The sequence below is a fragment of the Mesitornis unicolor genome, unplaced genomic scaffold (assembly GCF_000695765.1).
Source record: "Mesitornis unicolor isolate BGI_N332 unplaced genomic scaffold, ASM69576v1 scaffold3876, whole genome shotgun sequence".
NCBI lineage: Eukaryota > Metazoa > Chordata > Aves > Mesitornithiformes > Mesitornithidae > Mesitornis > Mesitornis unicolor.
In genome coordinates this window covers 1060-25100 of record NW_010188779.1, presented here as the reverse complement: position 1 = coordinate 25100, position 24041 = coordinate 1060, and the positions used below count along the sequence as shown (strand labels likewise).

Sequence of the window (24041 nt, the reverse complement as noted above, 5' to 3'; positions counted from 1 at the left end):
ATAGGTAGTATGAATAGTAAAAATGACCCAGTACCAATAGGTCACAGACGTTTGTGACTATGCTTAGAAATAGAAATGCCTCACGACTGTAGTAACGAGGTTGCACTGCTGGCTGAAGAGAAAATGTATGGGAGAGGCCACTGACTAAATTATTAAAATATACACCTTAGAGAACATAACCTATATAGAAAGTCACTCAATACAGATATTCTGGACCATTTGGATAATGAAAGTACAGCAAGTATATGTGTGTGATAACACATACGACATTAGCATTACAGGAAAAAAAAAAAGGTTATAGGATATGTAACATGCCATTTTAAAACAGAAGCATAAAACATCCATAGATCAGAATGAGATTTTATGTCCAACTTTAACGTCATTTCTTGAATTACAGGTAACCTATCAATCCATCTTATGCTTCCTCTTCTCATAGAGCTTTTAAGAAATCACATAGGAAAATCACTATATGAAGAGTTTCTCTTAAAACACATTTATTTTGAAACAAAGTACTTTGCTTAAGTAGAATAAAAGCTGATAGCCGCACTTAGAGCTGACTTTCTCTAGGTCCAGTTACAAAATCTTCTTACTGTAAAATTAGTTTATATTTTTGTATTTCTAAAGAAATTACAATATCACTTGCCAAAAATATATATGCATTTTTAATTTATAATTGTAACTTGAGGAACAAACATACCTTTTAACAAACACCTCTTCTTAAAGCAGATGGAAGGTTTTAGGAAAACAACACACCAAAACTTTAAAAATTTTACTTATAAGTGACATGGCATGAAAACAGGACTACACAGACACTTGTGAACAAAATCTCAAAAGCTGAAACTTTCCTGGATATGTAATAACCTTCATGACAGTGAGAGCACAAATATGAAGGGATTAATTTTTTGCCTATGGTTGCTTAATGTTCCGCTTTAAAATGCAGCACATCACTGGCAAATTTCAACACTTCTACAAGCAAACAGACTGAGCACTGTAAACGCTGTGAATAAGCGAGTGCTGTTATTGGCAGGGATATTTGCAAAACCATTCCCAAGATGCAGACAGAGTTTGGACTCTGCTAGCGAGCAGTTTTCTATTGCTCATTGGTACCATTGAAATGCATGCATGAACACATGTAAAGTCTAGCAAAATGCAAGTCTGTTCAATAAACAGACAAATTAATATCCATTTCCACAGACAGGATAATAGGCTGGGTCACTAAAAATTTTAGTTCTACTTATGCTTTTCTGTCACATTTCCTTTCAACATTTGTCCTTTCTGGTTATGTGAACTATCAACAACTAAGGATAGGGACACCACATCACCGCATGCACGTGCGCTTTGATTAATTCATTACAGACTGAACATTGTTCAGGTTTACTAACATACTTCTGTGGGAGAACTATTGTTATTAACTACAAAAGATATTGTCTGTATGCTATGACAGAGACCGACAGAGCTGAAAAATCAGGAATTTTTTCTAAGTCTTTATAATACTACAAAAAAACCCCCTTTTTCATCTAAAAAGGTTGCAATAAAGCCACAATAGATAGCAATAATTACGGTGATTCTGATCTTCAGTATCTGAATTAGAGGCTGTAAACTCCCTATCGATAATGTGAAAGCCTCAGTGAATGCTTCATGACCTAGTATTATGTCTCAGAAAGAACTTTAAAGACTCCATTATGTCCGTCATGAACTTGATCTTTCACCTCTAGTGAAAATCCTCTTATAACTATAATTCTAAAGTTAATTATGAGAGATTTCATTTGCTTTCCAAGCACAGATAAAACCTTTTTGAAATACACTCTCACTGCCATGACCTTGGTCTATGACTTAAGAGTTCACCACATGTAATAATTTACTCTGTCCCATGGGGGTCATTGAGATTTCCTTTTAAAAGGTTTTGGATATGCAGTTGGAGCTGAAACATTCACACAGTATGTATCAAAGTATACATCCATATATATGTTATGGACATTCTGCAACAATATCAACAAACAAAATTAATTTAGAACATTACAAAATATAACAACAAGAAGGTCTAGCTAAGCAAAGTCATCCACATGCTAGAAATTAAACATTTTGGGAATTCTGCTGCAATAATCCACAATATCTGCTAGAACAGAGTTTAAAAATTCTGTGGAAGAGGAAATATATTTCCATTGGCAAACTAGTTCAGGAAATACACTGCTGCTCTGAGCTTAACAGCTCAAACACAATTCAGTTCAAGTACAGTGATACTTCCTTTAGCTTACGTGCCACAAAATTCCCAGAATTGCCGCATTAGACTACCTAGTCAGTCTATGGCTGCTGACTTATTTGCTGATAAGCACTAGCTTCTTTATTTGCTTATGTATTTCTTACTAAACATCCCTTTATTATTAAAAATAAACGAATGAAGCCAGATCTACTGTATCCACCTCAACATTAGGCAAGTTTTTTGTTCCACCAAATCTCAGGGAAAATTCCTCCAGAAACTTTATTTACCTTAAATTCAAACACTAGCTTGCAGCCCTACTCCAAAAGTACATAGTGACTGCCTTACAGCATTAAGCGCACATCAATGGATGATACCATACTGCCAAACACCACCATAGCTCTTCCCACTTCACCTCTGTCTTGTGGGGTGGTGAAGCAGTTGATGCTGACTTCCTGGGGATGGGTACAAGGGCCTGAGGCAGGGCAGGATTTAGAGGCAGACAACGTAGACCTTGGAGAGGTCAGGCTGAGGGTGGCAAGGGGATGCAAAATGCCAGAGAAGCGAACGGTCTGGAAATGCGGCTTGTGGTGGGGATATATATGATGAGGTACTGAATGGGTTGGCAAAGGTTTCATTTAATGGTAAAACTTCCTCTCCCCCAACACACAGATGAATAATCAGGGGTTGTTGTGCTTTCAGGGTACCTACAGTAGAGCCAATATACAAATGCTCTTTGCTGGTCTCCTGCCACTCAAAATTTCCTGAACACTACCATCTTCTCATAGGGGCTTCCCATGTGCGTACAAGAGTTTAACCTCCTGCTACAGCTACTCCAAATGGTGGCATTTCCCCTCCATCCTTGTTAATTTAGAAGTGACAGCAGAAGTAGTGGATTTCAAACAGAAAGGGCCATATGCACAAAGAAACACTTGTGAAAATCCAAGCTGAGCAGGAAAGCACCAGACTGCAAGGGCTGTACGTCTGAAAAAGGGTTCCCAGGAGGGGTTCCCAGGAGGCATGTGGCTTTTCTTCAACATATCCAGAAACAGTTTACCAGCAGCTTGCTGTTTTCAGACTTCATAATAGAGCAAATATTTTCCAGAAACTGCAACCTAAATGCTTTGAAATCAGAGAATATTTGCTGCTCTACTGCTTTCCATGTTTTTTGCCAAATGCTCTAACAAATGAGGAAAAAAATCAGTTCAAGAGAAAAAGACAAACTGGAAACACTTCTAAAATACCCTATCTGCTCATAAGGCTTCTATAGAAACATTTTAAATAAATTTGAGCTTGTACATTTTTATATAAATAAAGGAATCTAGAAATATGTTCCATCTCTTCACACAGATGAAGTTTTCTTCACAGAATGTGTGACTATTTTTATCATGTATTGAATATAATTTCACAACTTAGAAGGCAGACAAAAACCTTCATGATGTGCTTTCATAATCATAGTGATGAAAAAAGGATAGTAAAATGAATTTAATTTCTTTAAAAAGAATTACATTTAGAGATAGTAGTAATTTTAACTGAAAATCCTGTTTAACGTTTTATAGCTACGATTTCTAAAACTCAGGAATTAATCTTGCACACCCAAAAAGGGAGCTAAGGAAAACAACTTACAGAAATACTGAATTTGCAAGCCTGGTTGCTTTCTTTTCTATATATTATTATAAGTCACTAAGCAAATATATTCATACAAAATAAAATTGTCCTTGGACAGAAACAAAAATTTCCCCAAGTGAAATATTCTGAAGCTTTGATTTTAACAAAGGACAGATTTAAGAAAGGTGAAATAATGTAACATTACCTCTTTAAAAGCCAGCATTCAGAACTTGTACATTTCAGGAACAGTAATGCTATCCTTGACTAAATCCACATAAGATATTCCTAAAGAGCATTTTGTCTTCTCTATAGACATGTTTAATTTTGATTTATCTGCAATGAGTTGCAAACAGTCGCATGTAGAAGTATTTTTCAGATTTCAAAATGTTAGCAGCACTCTACACGTTATCACTCTAAATGCTACTTTTAGAAAGAAATACTGAATTAATGCTATTTTTGACAATCAATACTGTTGCATATTAGCTTTTGTTTGTTTTCTAAATATATGTCATTCCCAGTCACAACGTTGGGGCCACCAACAACCATGCTAAACCATTTGCAGCAGTATCTCTTCACACAAGGGGGTCCAGGTCCACAGAGACAGGTAAACACAAGAACAGACCACAAAGGAACCCTCTTTATTGTTCATGGTAGAAAACAAACCACTCACAAGCAACAGACAAAGCTGAATAGTTTCTGTTCTGCTGTATCAGCAATTTAGCACCAATCCTAACATCTGCAATGATTAAACACTTCACTTACTATTAAAATTAATATTAAATCAGTGGTTGCTTTGTAAGCCAACAGGTAAAGGACAGCAGAATCAGAACCCACCATGTTGCTGGGTTTCAATGCCAGCAGACAACTGTACTGCTCTGCCAAAAGAAAGCTGTTAGGAAATGACCTTTACACTCTGAATGCTGGCATCATGCAGGCATTTAGTGCAATTAAGACTGCATGAAACACTCCACAGCAAACAAAAAATTTGTAACTTTCTGACGCTGTCACCTTCAGAATAATATTCCCAGTCTTCACAGCTCTCCAAAAGATAGCCCTTCTTTTCAAAGGCTGAGGAGGGGAGAGCAGGTAACATACTTCCCTCACTAGTCAACTATCTGCAATCTCTCTTTCTATCACCCATAAAGATTAAACACCAGAGTACAGAATCTGAATTTTAGGGGTGGGCACTAGACCTCACTCTCTGCAAATATTTTAAACAGAAGTATTACTGACTTGTTCAAACTGTTAAAAACTGCTTGCTTTGCATAGGCAATGCATTTCATACAGCACTCCCTACTAAATAAAGGAAGATATTGCACACTGTAATTTTACACTGAATTGTGTAAAACAAAAACCACCTTGCTTTAAAAGGCCATTTTTGTCAAGCATGAGAGCAAGATGACTCTTCTAACCTGGCTTCTTTATGTCACAAACAGCTTTCAGGGTCACTGAATGTCACAGAGCACACAAAAAAACCCCAGTCAAGCACTGCAGAATAGCAACAGCAAAGCCTCTGAAAACACTCCTGCAAAGTCTGATCTAGGACAGTTGGGCAAACACAGCTGTAAAAACACAAGGCTATGATGATTTCAGATAGTTTCCAGCCACAGCCCAAGCAGTTTAGCTTAATTCAAACACACAATTTTACTAAATTCTAGATTACAGCAGAGCTACTAGAAGCACACTGGGTTTGGGAAGGCTGAACATGCACAGGCTGCAAGTTCTGTGTCATATCTTACAGTACATCAAGTTGTGCAGTTGAGAGTTTTAATATATTTTCTTGCACTTCCCTAATTTCTGCCATGCAATCTATGCCTATCAACTCACTCTTAGTTTGCGAGTTCTGTGGGATAAAAAGCGGTTTTTTTTCCAAACTCACACAGGGATAAAGACAGGGTCCTCGCAATGACTGGTGAGAACTGGGAAGAATGGAGATCTATTAAGTACAGAGGTATAAAACACAATCCCAGAAATTAATGACAGTGTGAAAAAAAAAATCTCTCAGGCTCCCGGAAGTGTAGGAGAGGGGCTTTTTCCACTGGACACCTTATGAGCCACATGAAAGACCCTGAGTTAGAGGTACTGGCAAGCAGGGACAAAATTAAATTTTTTATCACAAGCCTAACACAACCACTGACACCTCAGGGTAGTAAATCAGCTGCTTTTCAAAGGTGCGGGGAAAAATCTGAAACTTAGTACAAACTGAAGTAAGGAGTTTGGAGGTGATATGCTCGAATATGAGGATTTCAGAAGTCTCATTGTTAGCCTGCATTTGCTTCCACAAAAGTAAGAGCAGGGTTGAATGCTTCTGAAAATCCTGAACAGTTTTAATAGTGGATCTGTAGTAGAACTACTAGTGATAAATGAAAAGAGAACAGCAAGAGCAGGGGAAAACCCAGAAGATTGCACAATTGCTTCGGGTTATAGAAGACTTGAGAAGATGATGAGGAACTCTAGCGATATCTAATGGAGCTGTGTGACTGGGACACATTATAGTGATGAAATTCATATTGTAAGTAATAATTTGGGCTACTCCTATGCATTAATGGATATAAAATGCACTTGCCACTCAGAGCAGGAAAAAACCCTACGTGTCAATAAATAGTTCAATAAAAACCATCTGCTCAAAGTACAGTAATGATAAAAGAAAAGTAAACTCTTAGGATACATAAAAAATTAGACTGTAATACAGTGTGTGAATTTAATGGCACAACAGCTCTTATGTACATACAAGGCGTATACTGACACAGTTAATTCTTTATATTTGTATTTCCCTAAATTTGTCCTTTGACACCCACATACATTACCCAGAAAATTCACTGTATTATGTAATGGCAGAATTAGTTACATTTTCATCTACAACCATTTAATCTGTGCAGGCTGACAAAATTTATTACTTAGGAAATTGAAAAAAAAACCCTATAGTTTTTTCCTTTTACAGTATCAAAATTTTAAAATAGAACAAAATTACTTACCCTTTCATAAACAAAACCTAAAAGCATGAATAGACTAAGTGCAATTTGGAAATCAAATTTTAGATAACACTACTGTAAGTTTTAACTTGTATGTAGAGAGGAGAAAACTGTATTATAGAAGACAACTAAACATCATTACATCAAATAAACATCTAGTTTATTTTAAGATCTTAAATTATTTTGTTTCATAATGTTCATGTGTTACCTTGCAAGGGTAAACAGTCTTGGTACACTAGTGCATCAGCATATGAATCACAAACCATTAGAGCTTGTACTTCTTTTTATTCATTTTATTTTGTGGGTTTTTTTTAAAGGTTAATGTACATGTATATACAGTTCAAAGAACTTCAGGTATCTTTAGAGAAATTAATAACTTTCTGTGACTTTACAGTAGTGTTAGGGTTCATTTTTTTGGTTTTGCTTTCCAGCGTTTTTCTCAGTAAGAACTCATATGCTCTTTATTTTAGAATACCAGTTAAAACTATTGTATCCAATCGGTTGGCAAAATGTTACTACTCTCTCTTCATTATTTTCCAGAATGGCTAGCTGTGGTCTTCGCAAATTTATATTCAGTTTTAAGTTCTGCATTTGCCTCAAAAAAACAGATCTAAAAGTCAATATTAGAACTCCTTCCCTATTTCATATCTTACTTAATAAATAGCTTTCTTCATTATAGTCTACTTTATATTTCAAAATATTGTCTCGCATATGCAGCACCTTGTTTTACAAAAGGCATAGAAGATCCATATGAAAGCTGCCAAAAATATAAAACATTACCTTGATTAAGAGATTTTGTACAAGCTACAGCTTAACTGAAAAAAAGAAAAAAAACACTAAAAAACCCCCAAAACTCCTCAATGGTTTTGTTGTATATGAGATAGCAAAATAGCCAAAGTATTCTTCAATAAAATGAACTGTCTGGCACGATTTATCTGTACAATTCCATCAGCTCTTGCCTGTTATGTTACATTTTTCTAAAACATGTAATTGAGCTGCCATAAAAGTCATCACAAATTGTTTTTTCACCCAAACTGGTAATAGACTTATAGATATAATTTTCAACCTCTTTTCTTCATTACTTTGATTCTTAAGGAGAGGATGACATTTACTGTCTGAATACTTTGTAGTAATATTTGGCATCTTCACAGCATTTCTGTCCGAGGATCTCTGAGCTTTGAATAGGTTTGTCTTTGAATACACCTTGAAATGCTGGTGTATTTAGTTGTCTCTTCCTTGCAGAGACGGATAGATAGAAGAAGACTTTTAAATAAATGGGGTAAATAATTTCATTGAAAAACTACAAGGCTTTTTGACAAAAATTACACAGAAGAGCCTTCTGTGCTGTCAGATGCTATAACATCATTAAAGTCCTGACCCTTCATGGCTCAACAAAAACAAAAGTGAGGTCATCTGTTTTTCATTCCAATTTTTTCAACTACATGGACAGTCCTCTTCACAAATCAAAAGACTTCATAAGTGTTATTGATGACAGAAACAATTAAATAATTGAGAAAATAACACCAAATTAAAAACCAGATTTTGATTTCTCATGGTGATCCCTCCTTATTTTTTCCCAGTGTAAATATGAACATTTTTTTATTCATACAGTGTTTCGTATGCATCTAATTAAATTCAGTACTTGAAACTGGCTTTGCTAACAAACTAAATGTATTTGCAACAAAAGCTAGGAATAGGCTTTGAAAGTTGTTTGCAGGGTTAAGGAAAGTAACATCATAGAAGAAGAGATCACAAGAAGAGTGGTGGAAAATCAGGGTGAAGAGGGAAAAACAGAGAAGAAGTAAGAGTTGAAAGAGAGCTGAGAGAACAAACCACACATGATACAGAGACCAGGGAAAGGGGCTGAAGAAATTTAAGAACGGGTCACATAGTCAACAGGTATAAAACTGAAGCCCTGCTAGACAAGTTGTATTTCTGCTCATCACAGCAAGAACAGCTACTTCCACCAAAACAAAAGAAAGAATAACCATTAATCACCTTCCTCTCCTCCAAAAGCCAACACTTCCAGAAAGCACAGAAATTTTCCCTCTCCATCACTTATATCTCATTTGCCAACACTTCTCTGGATGGAATGATACTAGCTCACAGCTAGTCTGAATTTTTATAGGTAGGTCTTTGGACTGAAATATAATCTCCACCACATCTTCTTCCAACAGCCACATGTAAATACCTTACAATGCCGTGTATCAGACATTTTCAAAACATGGTACCTATATCACTAGTAGCACACAAGCTATTCTGAAGTGGTACAGAAACACCGTCTTGAACAGTCAAACACCTCTGCTGCTGCCACTGCTATCAATGGCAATATGTGAGCAAATGAGATTTGAAAAGTCTGCCTTACGTCTCATTAACAAGCAGTACTGAGTGACCAAGTCATTCCATTATCTTCTTTGCAGCTAGAATCTTTTGTTCTTCCACTCTGTTAATGCCAACACTGGATTTCTCCTCCACTGACTACAATAAAAATTTCCCACACACCTATAAAATCTGCTACTGGTTTTCAGTCTGATTATCTGTTTGCTGTCTTTCCATTTCTTTCTTGTAAAGCTACAGACATCTTTTCCCCCTATTAAATGATGTAGAGGAAGAAGGAAGACTTATTTTTGCTTTGGATAATTTTACATTTGCACTCTTAAGTAACTGTTCAGCTGTTGTATTCTTATGCACAGATCAAGAGGACTTAAAAACTTGGATACACTTTTTGATATACCATGTGTTTGAACCATCAGGAAAACAAACACTGGCAGGTTGTAGAGTTGCTATTAAACACTGACAGTTAAATAATTGAGATTTTTTTGTTTATCTGGGTTTGTACTTACAATCCCAAAACATTAACTTCTTCAGTGATGAACACTTTAATCAGAATTCTTAGTATCAGCTTTGGTGACCACATCTTCCTTAGACACCAATATTTCTTTGAGAGTAACTCAAGTTCAAACTGACATTCAGCAGTCACTTTTACTTTCATAAAGAAAATCTAAACCACTCTATATTGTCATAACACAGTCAACTACCACAGCCCTCATGTGCTGTGTTTCAAGAAATCTAAAGAGGTCTTCTGAGCACTCATTCAGAGTGTACCTCTACCCTACAGCAGCAGGACACTTCTCAGACTAATTAGCTCATGTGGAGCTCCCTCACTATATTGCTTCCGAGCAAGCTCGTTTACCTTCGTATTACATTATGCAGTGCAGATACACCCTCAGACAAATCAGTTTCTCTAGGCAAGGGATACGTACTTGATGAGGCAAAAGCAGTTTAAGAGACATTATTATGAACAAATGCTCTCACAGTACAATCACTTATATTTCCAGTCGATTTCCAGATTTAAATTCTTCTTCACATATCAAAATAGATGTAAATTAAAATGAAAAAAAAATGCATTGTTCTGCTTACATCAAAAAGAGAAATATATCAATAACAGCTCAGGTGAAATTTGGTGATGATAGATGAGAGGCTCTTCTACCTTAACATGAGGGGTGTGATTTCCTGTTCTTCAGAAGAAAAAACAACAATAGTCTGAATGACAGAGAAGCATCAGATTCCAAAAATATGTTTGCACTGGAAACTTATTCAGGTTTGGCAATATATTTGCCACATATTTTGTCTACACTGGACATGTTTAAAGGGTGTTTCTCTTTTGTATACCTTTCTAGAGCCTGACTGAGAACTCTCAATTCCCAAGACTCAACTCTTGATCCACTTTGTCTCTGCTGTCAGCAACCATCCATAAAAATCACTAACAAGGTACACATTTTTACATTCCTGCAACACCAGTTTGGTATAGAAGAGTTAGAGGTACAAGATTACTTTGTCAGTGATTTATATAATTATTTACACAAGCCTCACATGATAGAAAATTTCAATTTTTCAACCAGTATAAAATGCACACACCTCCAACTACCCCAGAAGAATCTACGATAAAAAAGTCAACTCTAATTGTAAAGAAACTAAAATGTGTCTCTTCCCTGCACACAAATGCTATACGATATTGCCTTCAACTAACTAATCACACCTTATTTTTTTTCAGAGGATCTTTTCCTTGTTCTAAGGATATGACAGACAGGGCTAACAGTGAATGAGCACTCATTCAATACTTCATTTCATCCTCACTGCTCACTGTGTGGCATCTTCGTGTAATTTACAGCATCTACATCTAGAATCATAACTAGAAAACTTCTTATTTCTCTGTTGATCACTATTATGTACCTGAATTATTTCCTTATACTACCTACTTCACAGCACCCCCAACAGACAATTTTATGATCCTTGTTTTCAGGTAGCAAACTGGGAGACAGTGATGTGCATCAGGATTGCCTGTAATTAGAGATGCTTGACTTGAGATGCTTTGGGTCTCTCTTCAGAGGATAGAGCAATTAAACTACACTTTGTCAGTACAAAGTACAACTTCAACCTATTTCAGTGCTATCATGTGTTTTCAAAGCTGACATTAATCGGTCCCAAGAGTCCGAACTCAGAAAATGAGAAGTACACAACTAATGGCCACATTTAAAAAATGTGATTGAAGTGACTCACCCAATCACACACAGGAGCTCTATGGCCAAATTAAGATTTGGCTCTAGCACTCTAGAACAGCACCCCAACAACCCCAGCTTTAAACCCAATCTCTTTTGGTGTTATTCTCTCCCTTCCTAACCTAAGTCTAATTCACCTTCAGCAGTTACGAGGAAGTAGATCTAAAGAAAACAACCTCATTAATTAGCACACCTGGATTAATTTCCTAAATGTCGTCTCTTTGGTCTTCCTGAAAATAGCAAGTGCTTTGTGGATAAAGAAAGAGTCTGAAGTTACATCCGAATGTGCCATTTTAAGGCAGAAATATAACGTGACCAAACTGAGTTTGCAGAAACAACCTCAATTCTGGTATTTCCTATCTGTTGAGAGCTTTGCATTACATGACTGTCAGAGAACTACGCATTTCCTAAATTTTCATTTCATGGAGTCTCAAATAACAATATAAGATTTAAATTAATTTTTGTCTCCATCTCACTTGCTACATTTGCAGCTTCAAGCTTGACAAATGCCTACTATAGGGCCTTTTAATACTAAACACTATCCAAGCAATCACTGCAAGGGCAGTTCTTCACCACAAAGCTAATGGTCTATGAGATAACCAGTACACAGCATATGAATGTTAGGAATTACAGTGCAGGAACAAGCAGGAATCTCTTAACATCAACTTCTACCACAAATCTTTCTGTCACCTCAGAAAACTAAGCTTCTCTCAGTTTGACGAATGCCAGCAGATAACAACTCTATCCCTTATTTGAAACCAATACAATACCCAAGCTTTAATTCCAGAAGTTTTCACAAACAACAATAACATCACATTTCAGTCAGTGTTTTGCCACGAGTTCATCATAAGTTAAGTATTTGTTTGAACTTGTTTAAAAAAAGCATTCAAGAACAAAAAGAAAACTCACCTCATTTCCCCCAACAGCTTTGGTTAAAATTACTGCAGAAGACACGGGAGGTGGCATGCAGCCTACTGTCTGCAAGCTAAAAACAACAAAAATAAATGTTACATTCCTCACACACTGGAAACACTATGCAACATAAAGCCTTAAAATACTGAATTGCTGAGTAGAAAGAACCACTGTATCACCTGCACAACTCAATCAGTTTGCATTAGTTACAGCCTTGCACCAGCTGGCAGGATTCCTGTGCCATTTCTTACCAACCACCACAGTGAAGAGTCACATCATCATTTAAAAACCTGAACACTTAACCTCTCTTTGACTCCATTTCTCCATCTGTAGTACTGCTTCTACTATTCACAAAGATAATCTACACATCTATCACAAAGAAATACAGACTGGGCAGAGAATGGCTTGAGAGCAGTCCTGAGAAGGACTTGAGGGAATCAGTCGACAAAAAACTCAACATGAGCTGGTAATGTACGCTTGCAGCCCAAAAGGCCAACCACATCCTAGGCTGCATCAAAAGAGGTGTGGCGAGCAGGGCGAGGGAGGTGATTCTGTCCCTCTACTCTGCTCTGGTGAGACCCCACCTGGAATACTGCGTCCAGGTCTGGGGACCCCAATAAAAGAAGGACATTGAGCTGTTTGGAGTGGGTCCAGAGGAGGGACACAAAAATGATCAGAGGGCTGGAGCACCTCCCCTGTGGGGACAGGCTCAAAGACCTGGGGCTGTTCAGCCTGGAGAAGAGAAGGCTCCAGAGGGACCATATTGCAGTCTTCCAGTTTCTGAAGGAGGCCTGCAAGAAAGCTAGGGAGGGACCATTTACCAGAGCAAGTAGCAATAGGACAAAGGGAAATGGCTTTAAACTGGTAGAGGGTAGATTTAGACTAGATATTAGGAAGAAATTCTTTACTGCGAGGGTGGTGAGACACTGGCACAGGTTGCCCAGGGAAGTTGTGGATGCCTCCTCCCTGGAGGTGTTCAAGGCCAGGTTGGACAGGGAACAACCTGGTCTGGTGGGAGGTCCCTGCCCACAGCAGGAGGGTTGGAACTGGATGATCTCTAAGGTCCCTTCCAACCTAAACCATTATGATTCTATGTGTCCTGATACAGTAAGGTTCATAGTGTGTTTTGAGATACCTATAAATATTTGGGAAAAAAAGAAAATAAGGATGTAAACTCCTGTTTTCTGGAAAAAAGCCATTCAGTGTTTACTGCTAAGTAGAAGAAGAATCACACTCACTATTTCAGGTTCCCATTACACTTTGTTTTTCATCAAGCCCTACTATAAGGAAAATTAAAAAAAATGAACTAAACAACACAATTAAGCTTTTTATTTCCTGAACATTAAAAGACCATCAAGTGTTTAATTTTTATGAATGCTTCCACTTCATGGCAAAATCACCTGACTTCCATTACTCAAAATGTCAAAAGCTTTCTCCTGCATTTCAGAAGTGTAAAATACATTATCTGTCATATCTTCTATCATCTGTGCAGCAAAATTATTGATGTATGCAGTAAATGTTGTTGCAAAGTAAAAAAAAAAAGGGAGCTTTCTTTGGTTTTTTAAGACAGTCCACAAAAAGTGGTTTTTACAAAAATTATTTGTATCCATTGTGTATTTCGAAACAAGAACAACATACCACAATAGATTACAATTCAGTTTGGGACTAAGTAAAATAGGCCTTCTGAAGAAAAACTGTGTTGACTTAGAAGAAAAAGCATGGAATCTACATATGTTTTCAAGCACTGGAGTTTAAGACAGTATTCTAGTTCAGAACAATCAACTACTAGTGGTGAACTACTTCACACTTGTAACTGTGTTAGTCCATCCCCGAGAAATGCACAATCAAAAAGCTACAGCAAACAGAAGTATCAAATCCAAACAACAGGGAGCATATTGTAGTGCAATTGATATGCTGCAAATATACAAACAAACAAAAGAAACAGGTAAATGACAATGACAGCATTCAGTTTGTCAGCTACAAACACTGTGGAAAAGGAAAGAGGCAACCAATGTAAGCAATTATATAAATCCAATCACAATGTGCCAAGTACCACCTTGGAAGTATATAGTACCTTTAGTTCACAGGGAAGTAAGCTACGGAGGCAAAGTTGTCAGCACTTAGCAGGATAAGCTCATATCGAAAAGAAAAGAAATACAGAAAAAGAAATGGTGAAATAAAATGAACATGAAAATATACAGCAAACAAACACATGGCAATTTTGATGTCTATCCTCTACATCAGTTGTGATACTGTTTTCTCTCTTGTATGTGGTCTCTTGGCACTCATCTTCTTGACCTTCTCACCTGCACTAATAAGTTCAAAGTTATCCAGACAGGTAAGAAATGTGTATGAGTGCATTCATCTCAGCTGGCAGGGATTTTCCACACTATAAGAGAAAGGTTTAATAACACAAATTCTGTGAACCTTCTCAAATTTAAAATAATACATTTGGAATAAAAAAAAAAACCACTATCAAGCTACCAAGGTTTTAAATATTCTTCATATGAAAATACTGATCTACAAAAAGGCTTGGTACATACTAAATGGAAATACTTTTAACCAGGTATATTGAAACATGCACTTGTTTTTTTTCTTGCTTTGTATCGACTACATGTAACAGCACCAGTATACAAACAAGTTTCTCTAATGGCCAGCAGATTACTATAGATAATAACCAACTGAAACATTCCACTGGTTCAGACCATGCTATAAGCACTAACATCAGAGGTCCAAACACTTACTGAAGGGCAACAAGTAATACTTGTTCTACTGATACATTACAGACAACTGAAGTAGGGTTTGAAGTCACATGTTTTAGATATGGAACTACCAAAGCCGTATCTTGTGACAGATCTTCGTATCTCATGCCTTACCACTTGGCTGCAAATGCTACATGCTAAGAATGGGAGGAGAGGTGAATCTGTGCAAACTCTAATAAACTGCTTCATGCTCCTTTTCAAAGAGATCCTGTCAGTGCAAAACCTAGTCAGCTAACAAAAAATTAACTTAAAAGATGCTTGGCATGATGTCAGTTTCTCCTCTATTTTATATATTTCAAAATAATTCCAAAACATCAAACCTCTTAATATCATCCCAGACAGAGAGGAAGGAAAAGCCAAATTGTAGAAACAGATGAAAAGCTAGTACCATCTGAATCTGCCTCTCAGCCCTTAGGCATAACGTTGTGTAGAGAGGTAGTTGAGAATTATAGTCCCCAGGGGAGCCACCCTGCCAAAAGCAGGGAGCATGTGCCTATTTTTCCAGGACTTTGTGAGGACTATCAACTAGCTGCCACTACAAGCTCTGCTAAAGATGTGTGATGATGAAGTAACTTTGCCAAAGCCTGTTTTGTTTCCCCCTGTTGTCATTAGGATACCTCAGTGTTTCTAGGGAATAAAAACTACAACTGTGGGGCATTAGGATGAACTTCTGGTTACACAGAGCAGCCAAGGCACATGCAGTTCCTCACATGCACTCCTCACTCTTCTTTCATGCACCTATGTAAGGCCAAGCAGGTACCTGCTTTAAAATGTGTTATCCTAGAATTAGAACTGAGCTCAGTATCTTCTGCACCTGCAAGGCACTGCAGGTACAGCTTCCATCAGGTTCTCTTTGCAGTGGTGGAGGCCTTCAGAGCCACACAATAGCTGCTGCTCTGAGTGTCCTTAACAGTGGCATTTATCAAGAAAGCACTCTTTCAAATAATTTTTAAAATTCCTTCATTAAAATCCCCAATATTACAGTTACTGCACTAAAAGACAAAATATGACCAAAACAGAAATAGTACTCAAGAACCAAGTGCTTGCAAGGCAGCTTGAAACATACAGGAGTACACTAGCTCACAGGTAAAACACAGACAAACCTTCATGAAAAATGAGGCTGGGTTACGCTCCACATTTAGGGAGATGCACATAACACATGTTTCTTCTTTTAAAAAAATACGTATGTAGTTTTACACATAGTTATATCTAGGTTTACACACAGTTTCACAGGTGTGTATGTTTATGCATACACATATACTTGTACATGTAACAGATCATGCACCTTAAATACTACGAACCAAAGTGGCATAAGAGGCATAGAAAAGAACTGATGAGAAGTGCTGCAAGGAACAAAAAGCACAAAAGTCTCTTGTACCTTGCACTTCAGAAACTGAGACTCCCACAGATTAGGAGGGAATTTTGGCTCACTGTAGAAAATCATGCCTGTTCTAGATGAGGAAAAACTCCACAATGATTTCACTTTAAAGAATAACCTTTACTATGAATAGCCAAGTGGAAATGGACATTGTATAGCAACTTTATTATTTCCTTGATGCACTGATACTGTTAAGCAAAACAGTGCTAACTTTTTAATTATGTCACAATTTCACCTTTTCAGTATCATTTGGGCCACTTCACACTTGATGGAACATCTGGAGAAGTCTCTTGAAAAAAAAGTTATTTTAGGTTTAGGGCTTTAATGATGAAACTTTTCATGTTTATAAGACAGGAGACTCTCCCCAAGCAATGTCTCACCAAGCAGTAAGAAACAATGGGGATTCTTTGAGTAGTTTTCTAAAATAATTTATTTTTGCATCCAAACATTCCAGTATAGCTGCATGGTGCTATGTATCAACCTCTGCTTCTGAAAAAGCTTTTTATTTTTTTGATTTTTCATAACATTTATCACTACTGCACCACTAGTACAGCTTTGGGAGCACACATTGGCAGAGTATAACAAAGATTTAAAATGCATTGTTTTCAGTGTAACATAGCTTCTGCTCATTGCAAAGTTCTCCTCCTACAAAAATTTTACTCTCTTTTATATTTTTTTCCATAATTTAGCTAGGAGCAGATACTGAACCCCACTTTGGACACATGCAAGAGATGCTCAACACAGACTGTTTGAAAACAAAACAGAACACCAGCAATTGGCATAGACTATTTATTCACCAAGTTCTGTTTTTCCTTCACTATTCCTTTTCTTTCCTCCCCATCCTTGAGATCCAGCACAGCACTTCAGCTGTTTTGTGAAAGAGAAAGCTAACCTCTTGCAAGATCCCTACCTATGAAACTAACTGAACAGACTTTCTAAAAATGAGAACAGGCTCCTGAAAGAATAATCCTGTGCATGTACTGCATGTTCAGCGGCAAAGCACTGAAGCACAAAAAGAACCAGCATAATCAGTTCACAGTACAAGTCTTAAAACACTCTTTGCAGGATGGGCAGTTCTTCAGGAAGACAGCTACAAATATATTTCACTCCATTATGCTTAAACATACCCTTTTAAAAGCCATTCATTTACAGGTGTGATTGATAATAGCTGAAGAAAGAGCCATATCGCTGTTGGGAAGAACACAAGTGTAAAAATCTGGACAAAAAGGTGTAGTTTCACATGCATCAAAGCACTTGTCAGCTCCTGCAAAAGAAAAAGAAGAGAAGAAGTTGCAGTCATAACAGCTGAAGTAAGATCACATTTGTGCTTTTAAAACTAGGATAATCTTTATAATGCAAAGACAGTGCATGTCAAAAAGGCACCTTTAGGGATCGTTTGATCTCCTCTTTAATAATGAAGTACATCCAGACAAATAATAGCTCTGTCTGCTCCTGGGCATTTTTCCGAAAGAACTGTCCACCACTTCAACAGCAGTGTAGCTCTCACAGCGGTAGCTTTTCAGCAGGCAGCCTTAGCACTTTCTCACTGCTTCAAATCCTGTGTTAACTATGCTGATGGCCTGTTTACTTTACTGACTGGTGGTATCAAGATGAAGGGAAATTTGTAGCATCCATGTGATTTCAGGTTTCTCCAGTTAAAAGAGAGCTACAAACTGTGATTCTCATTTATACCATGAAAAGGGGATGTTTACTTTGCAAACAGTCATAATTTGTGGTGGTTTTGGTTTTTTTTTAAAGAAAGATTAACAAACATAAAAAGCGAAGCCATTTGTAGCAGATCTTGATTATTTCTGTTATCAACAGATAGCAAATTAATAGGAAAAAAAATAGGCTTATGGAAAATAGCAAAGAAAGAATAATGAGACCATAATATGCTAACAACAGCTAAGCAACAAAATTCAGAGAAATAAGGTGCAAACCACCACCGAAAACTGAGAAAAAAAAAGATTTAAATAGTGTCTTTCCTCAAAAGCAGTGAGAGGACTCCAAAGAAGTGAACTGGTGAAGAAGTGAACAAAGAAACTGAACACTCCAGTTTTCTCAGAAATCCAGCTCTGCAAAATTACTAAAAGGGAATTCTACAATTCAATCCCAGGAAAACCAGGACAAGACTGTATTATCATAGAACAAACACTGAGGTTAACAGACTTCACCTTCTTAAGCAATCTACAAGTGCTTGTCCCAAAATACATCCACCACTGTAGCCCTCAAGAAAAGGAGAAATCTCAGAAATGTCACTGGAAGCTGCTAGTTCTGACTCAGCTTCTGCACACCAAATAGAACAGGTTATCTTGTCTTTCCCCATATTTCAGATCCTTCAAAGGGCTCATCCTAGCCTCTCACTGGTCAGCATGAGTTCTTGTTGCCACCCAGTCATGTCATGACGGTCATAGCTGTACTCCTTCGGGCAAATATCCACACAGACCAAACAGTTTTCAGTGGCTTGCCAAATTCCTCATTGAAATAGATAATTCAAACATGTGATTTAATTTCTCGTGCCCTACAGCAGGTATTTGCTTTAAAAGAGCAAGCTACTCACTGAAAACTGAAAGAGCACTATATTAAGGTGCAATCAAATGTTTTTGTCATTCTTAGACACAGACTATTTCTACAAATGTAAGAGGACCTCAGTCACCTCTAGATTTGAAAACATAACAAGGCCAGACACAGACAGGCTCTCCCCGAATGCTGCCAATTATTTTGCCAAACGCTTTCTCAATGCATGTTAGCAAATCTTTTTTGAGCATGCACTTCCATTGCAGTTAAAATCAGAAATATAATCTTAAAAGAGGATTAGATTTTTCTAATTTTGTCAGACTTATCAGAAGGCCTCTGTTAATACTTGCACAACTTTTATCATTTCATAAAGCATATTCAACACTAGTTTCAATCTAACCAATATATTACCCAAGATAGAACAGCTAACACACAGGTCAAGAACTAATAAAGACAAAAGCAGAAACAACTTACTTCGCAATCCAATAAAAAGATATGTTAACTGACTAATAATGCCAATTTTAGGTTGTGCCTAAACAATTAGAACATGCTCCAAATTGTTTTAATAACATCATGACCCGGGCTCCTAACATATTTAAGGACTGTTTTTAACATACATTTTTAAAAGTAATAGCGCAAGGTACAAGGAGTGAAATGCTTTTCTTCCTCTTTATCTTCTACCTGCATGTCAGAATTTCAGAAAAGGCTTAGCTTCTTGATGGAACATAGAGCTGGATGTACAGCACCAGTCCTCACTGATGCTTCCAAAACAATTCGAGTTAGCTAGCTGCACATGAGCATCAGCTCCTGTAAAAGCTTCATTTATATCAATGTATTACTTTAAGAACTACAGATGAAAGAATGTTATGCAAGTATGAAGTGGGACATGACACGTTGCCAAGGAACCTGCCTGTCATGCCACGTCACCTTAACTGGAAAAGGTTAGATGTGTGCTAGCTTTGAGAATCTAATCAATCCTTTGATAATGCTACAGATTTCACACTCTCACAGTTGCTTTACAAATACAAAGCTCCAAGGATACAAAGTACTGAAAGGGAAAGAAGTTATAAATTTTTTTCTCTGCATGCAAAGTTTCCTAGCCCTGAAAGCAGAAAACTCCACTCCATCAGTACTAACTCCAGCTTTGTGTTTCAGGTCCTCTTCCCTGTGGAAGAAAATGCCTCTCTGCAGCCTGTTTCCATTAGGATGAACTACTGTCTCAGGCAAATAACTAACATGGTTCCTCCTGCTTCCCCATAAGGCTCTAAATAGCTGCTACAGAATTGACTGAAGTTACTCACTTCACTTATATCATGTCCCGGCAGAATTAGAGGCCCTAGTGTCAGAACTGCCTGCAGACACAGGAGAAGAGCACTGCCATCAATTCAAACGCCACCTCCCTTTGAAACTTTCTCACCATAACTATGACACAGGTGCAGAGACTTTTTTTTTGTTGAATGCAGGCTCTTCATCCAAATCCCAGTTTGCCCAGAAGATAATGTAATACTGGACAATATAATGATGACTCTTTTAGGCATTAGTATCATGCAACATACGAATGCCAGCAGTGTAAAAGGAATCAAGAAACCAGACTAGCTGAGACATGTTTCCATTCTGGTTGCTCCTTCTGTGTGTGTGGTGGCACACAGCCATAATTTCCTTTCTCCATACCTCCTTTACATATCACTAGGAGGTTTTCCCCTTCATGTCTTCTTACCCCCAAATTGTTCCTCTCTGTAAAGTGTGTGACACAAAGTTTGAAACAAGTCTCAACATATGTAATATGCAGCAAAGCACAGGCATTTCGAGTCCACCTGTCCACAACTAAATCCTATGGGAAAAGATTGCCAAGACTTCGTACCTGTACACTGGCCTTGCATCTGCAGAGGAACCCTTTTGTGCTGATACTAGCTGCTGTCCTGTGCCGACCCAACACGGTAACTTCAAGCCACCAGATCTTTGCTTGCATAACTCCTGTAGCAACTAGCCTTAAATAGTTTTGCTTGGATAGCATACTAGCAGGTGAAATGAAGGAGAGTGGCACAGAAAGCACAAGTCTTATGAGGGGCAGCTGAGGGAACTGAAGCTGTTTAGTCTGGGGAAAAGAAGGCTCAGGGGAGCCACACTCTACAACTACCCGAAAGGAGGTTATAGTGAGGTGGGTATAGATGTCTTTGCCCAAGCAAAAAGTGATAGGACAAGAGGAAATGGACTCAAGTTGTGTCAGGGGGAGGTTTACATTGGATATTAGGAAAAAAAGCTTTACTAAAAGGGTTATCAAGCACTGGAACAGGCTGCCCAAGGAAGCAGTGGAGTCACCATTCCTGGATGTATTTAAATGATGTGTACATGTGGCACTGAGGGACATAGTTTAGTGGTGGACTTGGCTGTGCTAGGTTTACTCTATGATCTTACGGGTTTTTTCCAACCTGAATGTTTCCATGATTCTTCGTGTCCTACAGATGCTTGGAGACTTCACACAGCCCCTCTCTGCCTAGCTCCCTATGAAGTTCTACCCTAGGATTCAAAGAGTTTTCTGGCCTGCATCTCAACTGAGCAGTGGGGAAGCCAAGGGTGGCAGAAGGTGGGTGCTAGTGTGCTCCTGGCTCTCACCCCAATTTGGATTTGGGACACATTCAGGTGTAGATCCAGTCTCAAAATCGTGCTCACCACTTCCATTTAGTCAAAGCTCTGCAAAGTCAAGCAACCCATCCTCTATGGATGGGTGAAATTTATTCATACTCTCCTTCTTATCACATTCACTACTTTGTGAAGAGTTTTCTGAAAACAAGGAAAGGTTATTCCCTAAGTGTCTAATATTTATCTTCTGTTGTTAGCCATTCTCCCAGCATGAACAACAACAGCATAGTAATGAAATATTCAAGTTACACTCAAAGCTGATCAAAAACAACATAAAACGTTTAAAGCAAAACAAGAATGAAGCAATGAGAAATTATAGTACCTCAGTTTTTAAGGAGAGTCCACTGTTAAAGAATATAGCTGAAACAGCAATGTAAGTTATGGTAATTTCTGGTTTCAAGGGTCCTGAAAAATAAGACAGAGAACAAGGTGAACTACAGTCAAAGAGACAACGATATGCATATATTACATCAAACCAAATGAGAATATTTAGAAAAATATCTGGAGAAAATCTAATCTTTAAAGTATCTTTATTAAAAAGAGTTGTGTTTCTGTTAAGTTACAGAAAGCATACTATTAATTTTTAAATAAAAGCAAACCAGTGAGTGCAGACCGAGGTATGATGACACACAGATTTGGCTTCCATGATTATAGGCCGCTGGGCACTAACAAGTAAATTCTAGAAATGTGAAAACAGACAAGTATTCAGAGCTTCTCTCTGTCATCAGAGTACCCCTATAGTGTCAGCAAACTCAAACCGTACACTCAAAAATATTAGCTGCTCCCTCCACAGGGCCGTTGACATCCAGTTATCTACCTCTCACTTCTTCCCCCACAACCCACACACACACACCTGTCTAGCTGCCTGCACAGAGGATATCAAATCATATCTTGCGATAATTTCCTTGAGGCAGTACAGTAACACATTTCACAGACACTCCTGCAGTGAGATCAGCAAGGGCAGATGCTTGCACCTCCAAGGTTTCCACTATATTATATATATATATATATACACATATACACACACACACACTTTTTTCAGGAGATTAAAATATTTTCTACACGCCTATAAAAATGACGAATTCTCTTAATACATTTTACCTTCAGAGACCACCAAGCACAAAATGTGTATACTCATTTTTTTTCACAAGCATTCAACCAGCTATTTTATTAGAAAGAAAATATTAGCAGTTTACTTAGGACCATAGTAATATCCTAACTCTGCAAGTGGCAGTAAGTTGTCATGAGCAAAACTGCAGCAGCAAACAAGCAAGCTTTTACTTCACATTCCAGAAGATCCATTCTGCTCCCTCAGATGAATGATACATTGATGGTTACACTGGAGCAAGGTCAGCAATCCTTAAATCAGAGGGATTTGATTATACACTGAGTCTACTCAAATTTACATCTCAAGACATCTAAATCCAAATCCTACTCTCAGAGAGAGCTTTGTTGATAAGACACTAAAACTGCGTGCTTAAATCAAAATAAAAACCCAAACCAAACAACCTATACAAAGCATAAGGTAAAAATAAGCAAGGAAATGCAAGAGTTAAAAGTTACAACACAGCACCTGGCTGGTTGCAAAATTATGGCACAGAAGAAAAAAAGAAAGATATAAAGAGAGAAGAATTATATAAATATATATAGTTATGCAGAAACATATATAATTTTATATATATGTATACAATTATATAATTTTTCTAATCTTCTGGAAGATTAGAGCATGTACATACATGCACATACACACTGGGCAGAAAGGCAGATGGTTGGCTAGTCTGGCTGAGATATGAGTTCCTCCAGGACTCAGTTTTTCTATCCTAGCCCTTTTCACTGGGCCACCTGAACTCCTTTACACAGGAGGTGCCTCTACCACTACAGCAACCACAGGTTGCACAAGAAACTCTGGTTAGAACAGAGCCTCTCCATCTCTTGTGCAAAAGACTGGTCAGGAAAGCTCTTTTCACAAAGGAAATAAATAGGTTCATTCATCAAATAGGAGCACACAAAAAAAGGGCTTGGCTTATGCCCTGAAGTTAGCAACAGCACAAGTCTTTGTTAGTTGTGGCACAACGTTCTACTGGTATGGATGAGCACCAAGATCGAGATGGAGTAGCTTCAGAAGAAGGATACCTCTTTGAGGAACACATTCTCATGAGTTTAAATCAAGGTTTACAAGATTTTTCAAGCAAGTTGTCCCAGGAACAATACCATGTCAATGTTTGACATAGCTTTGCAGTAGAATAATTAAATGAAGCGTTCCATCATAAAATGCAGGAAGTAAGCTGAGGAAAAATTATCTCATCTTCTAGTTAAAAGGATGTCCCAGTCTGCTGGGACAATTAGTATGATAATCAAACCAGAAAAGGACAAACTCCCTGATACTACCACTTTAAAGTCGTCTTTAGCATCTAGTGAAGACACAGCATGGATCCTGCAAGAAGCTCCATGTGGGTCCAATTCACCTATGCAAAACAGTACATTATGTTAGAAAGG

At 37.7% G+C, this 24041-nt stretch overlaps 1 protein-coding gene across 1 annotated transcript in view; it reads right to left on the bottom strand.

The window, feature by feature from the left end:
* The window catches only part of SLC10A7 (solute carrier family 10, member 7), a gene marked incomplete at its 5' end in the record, with an annotated part of 141933 nt that extends 119983 nt beyond the window's left edge, over window positions 1-21950 (bottom strand). The window contains 3 exons of the mRNA XM_010185825.1: window positions 12246-12321; window positions 17516-17652; window positions 21868-21950. Of these exons, the coding sequence (XP_010184127.1) occupies window positions 12246-12321; window positions 17516-17652; window positions 21868-21950 (296 nt within the window). The remainder of the gene's footprint in view (window positions 1-12245; window positions 12322-17515; window positions 17653-21867) is intronic.
* Between the last annotated feature and the right edge of the window lie 2091 nt (window positions 21951-24041).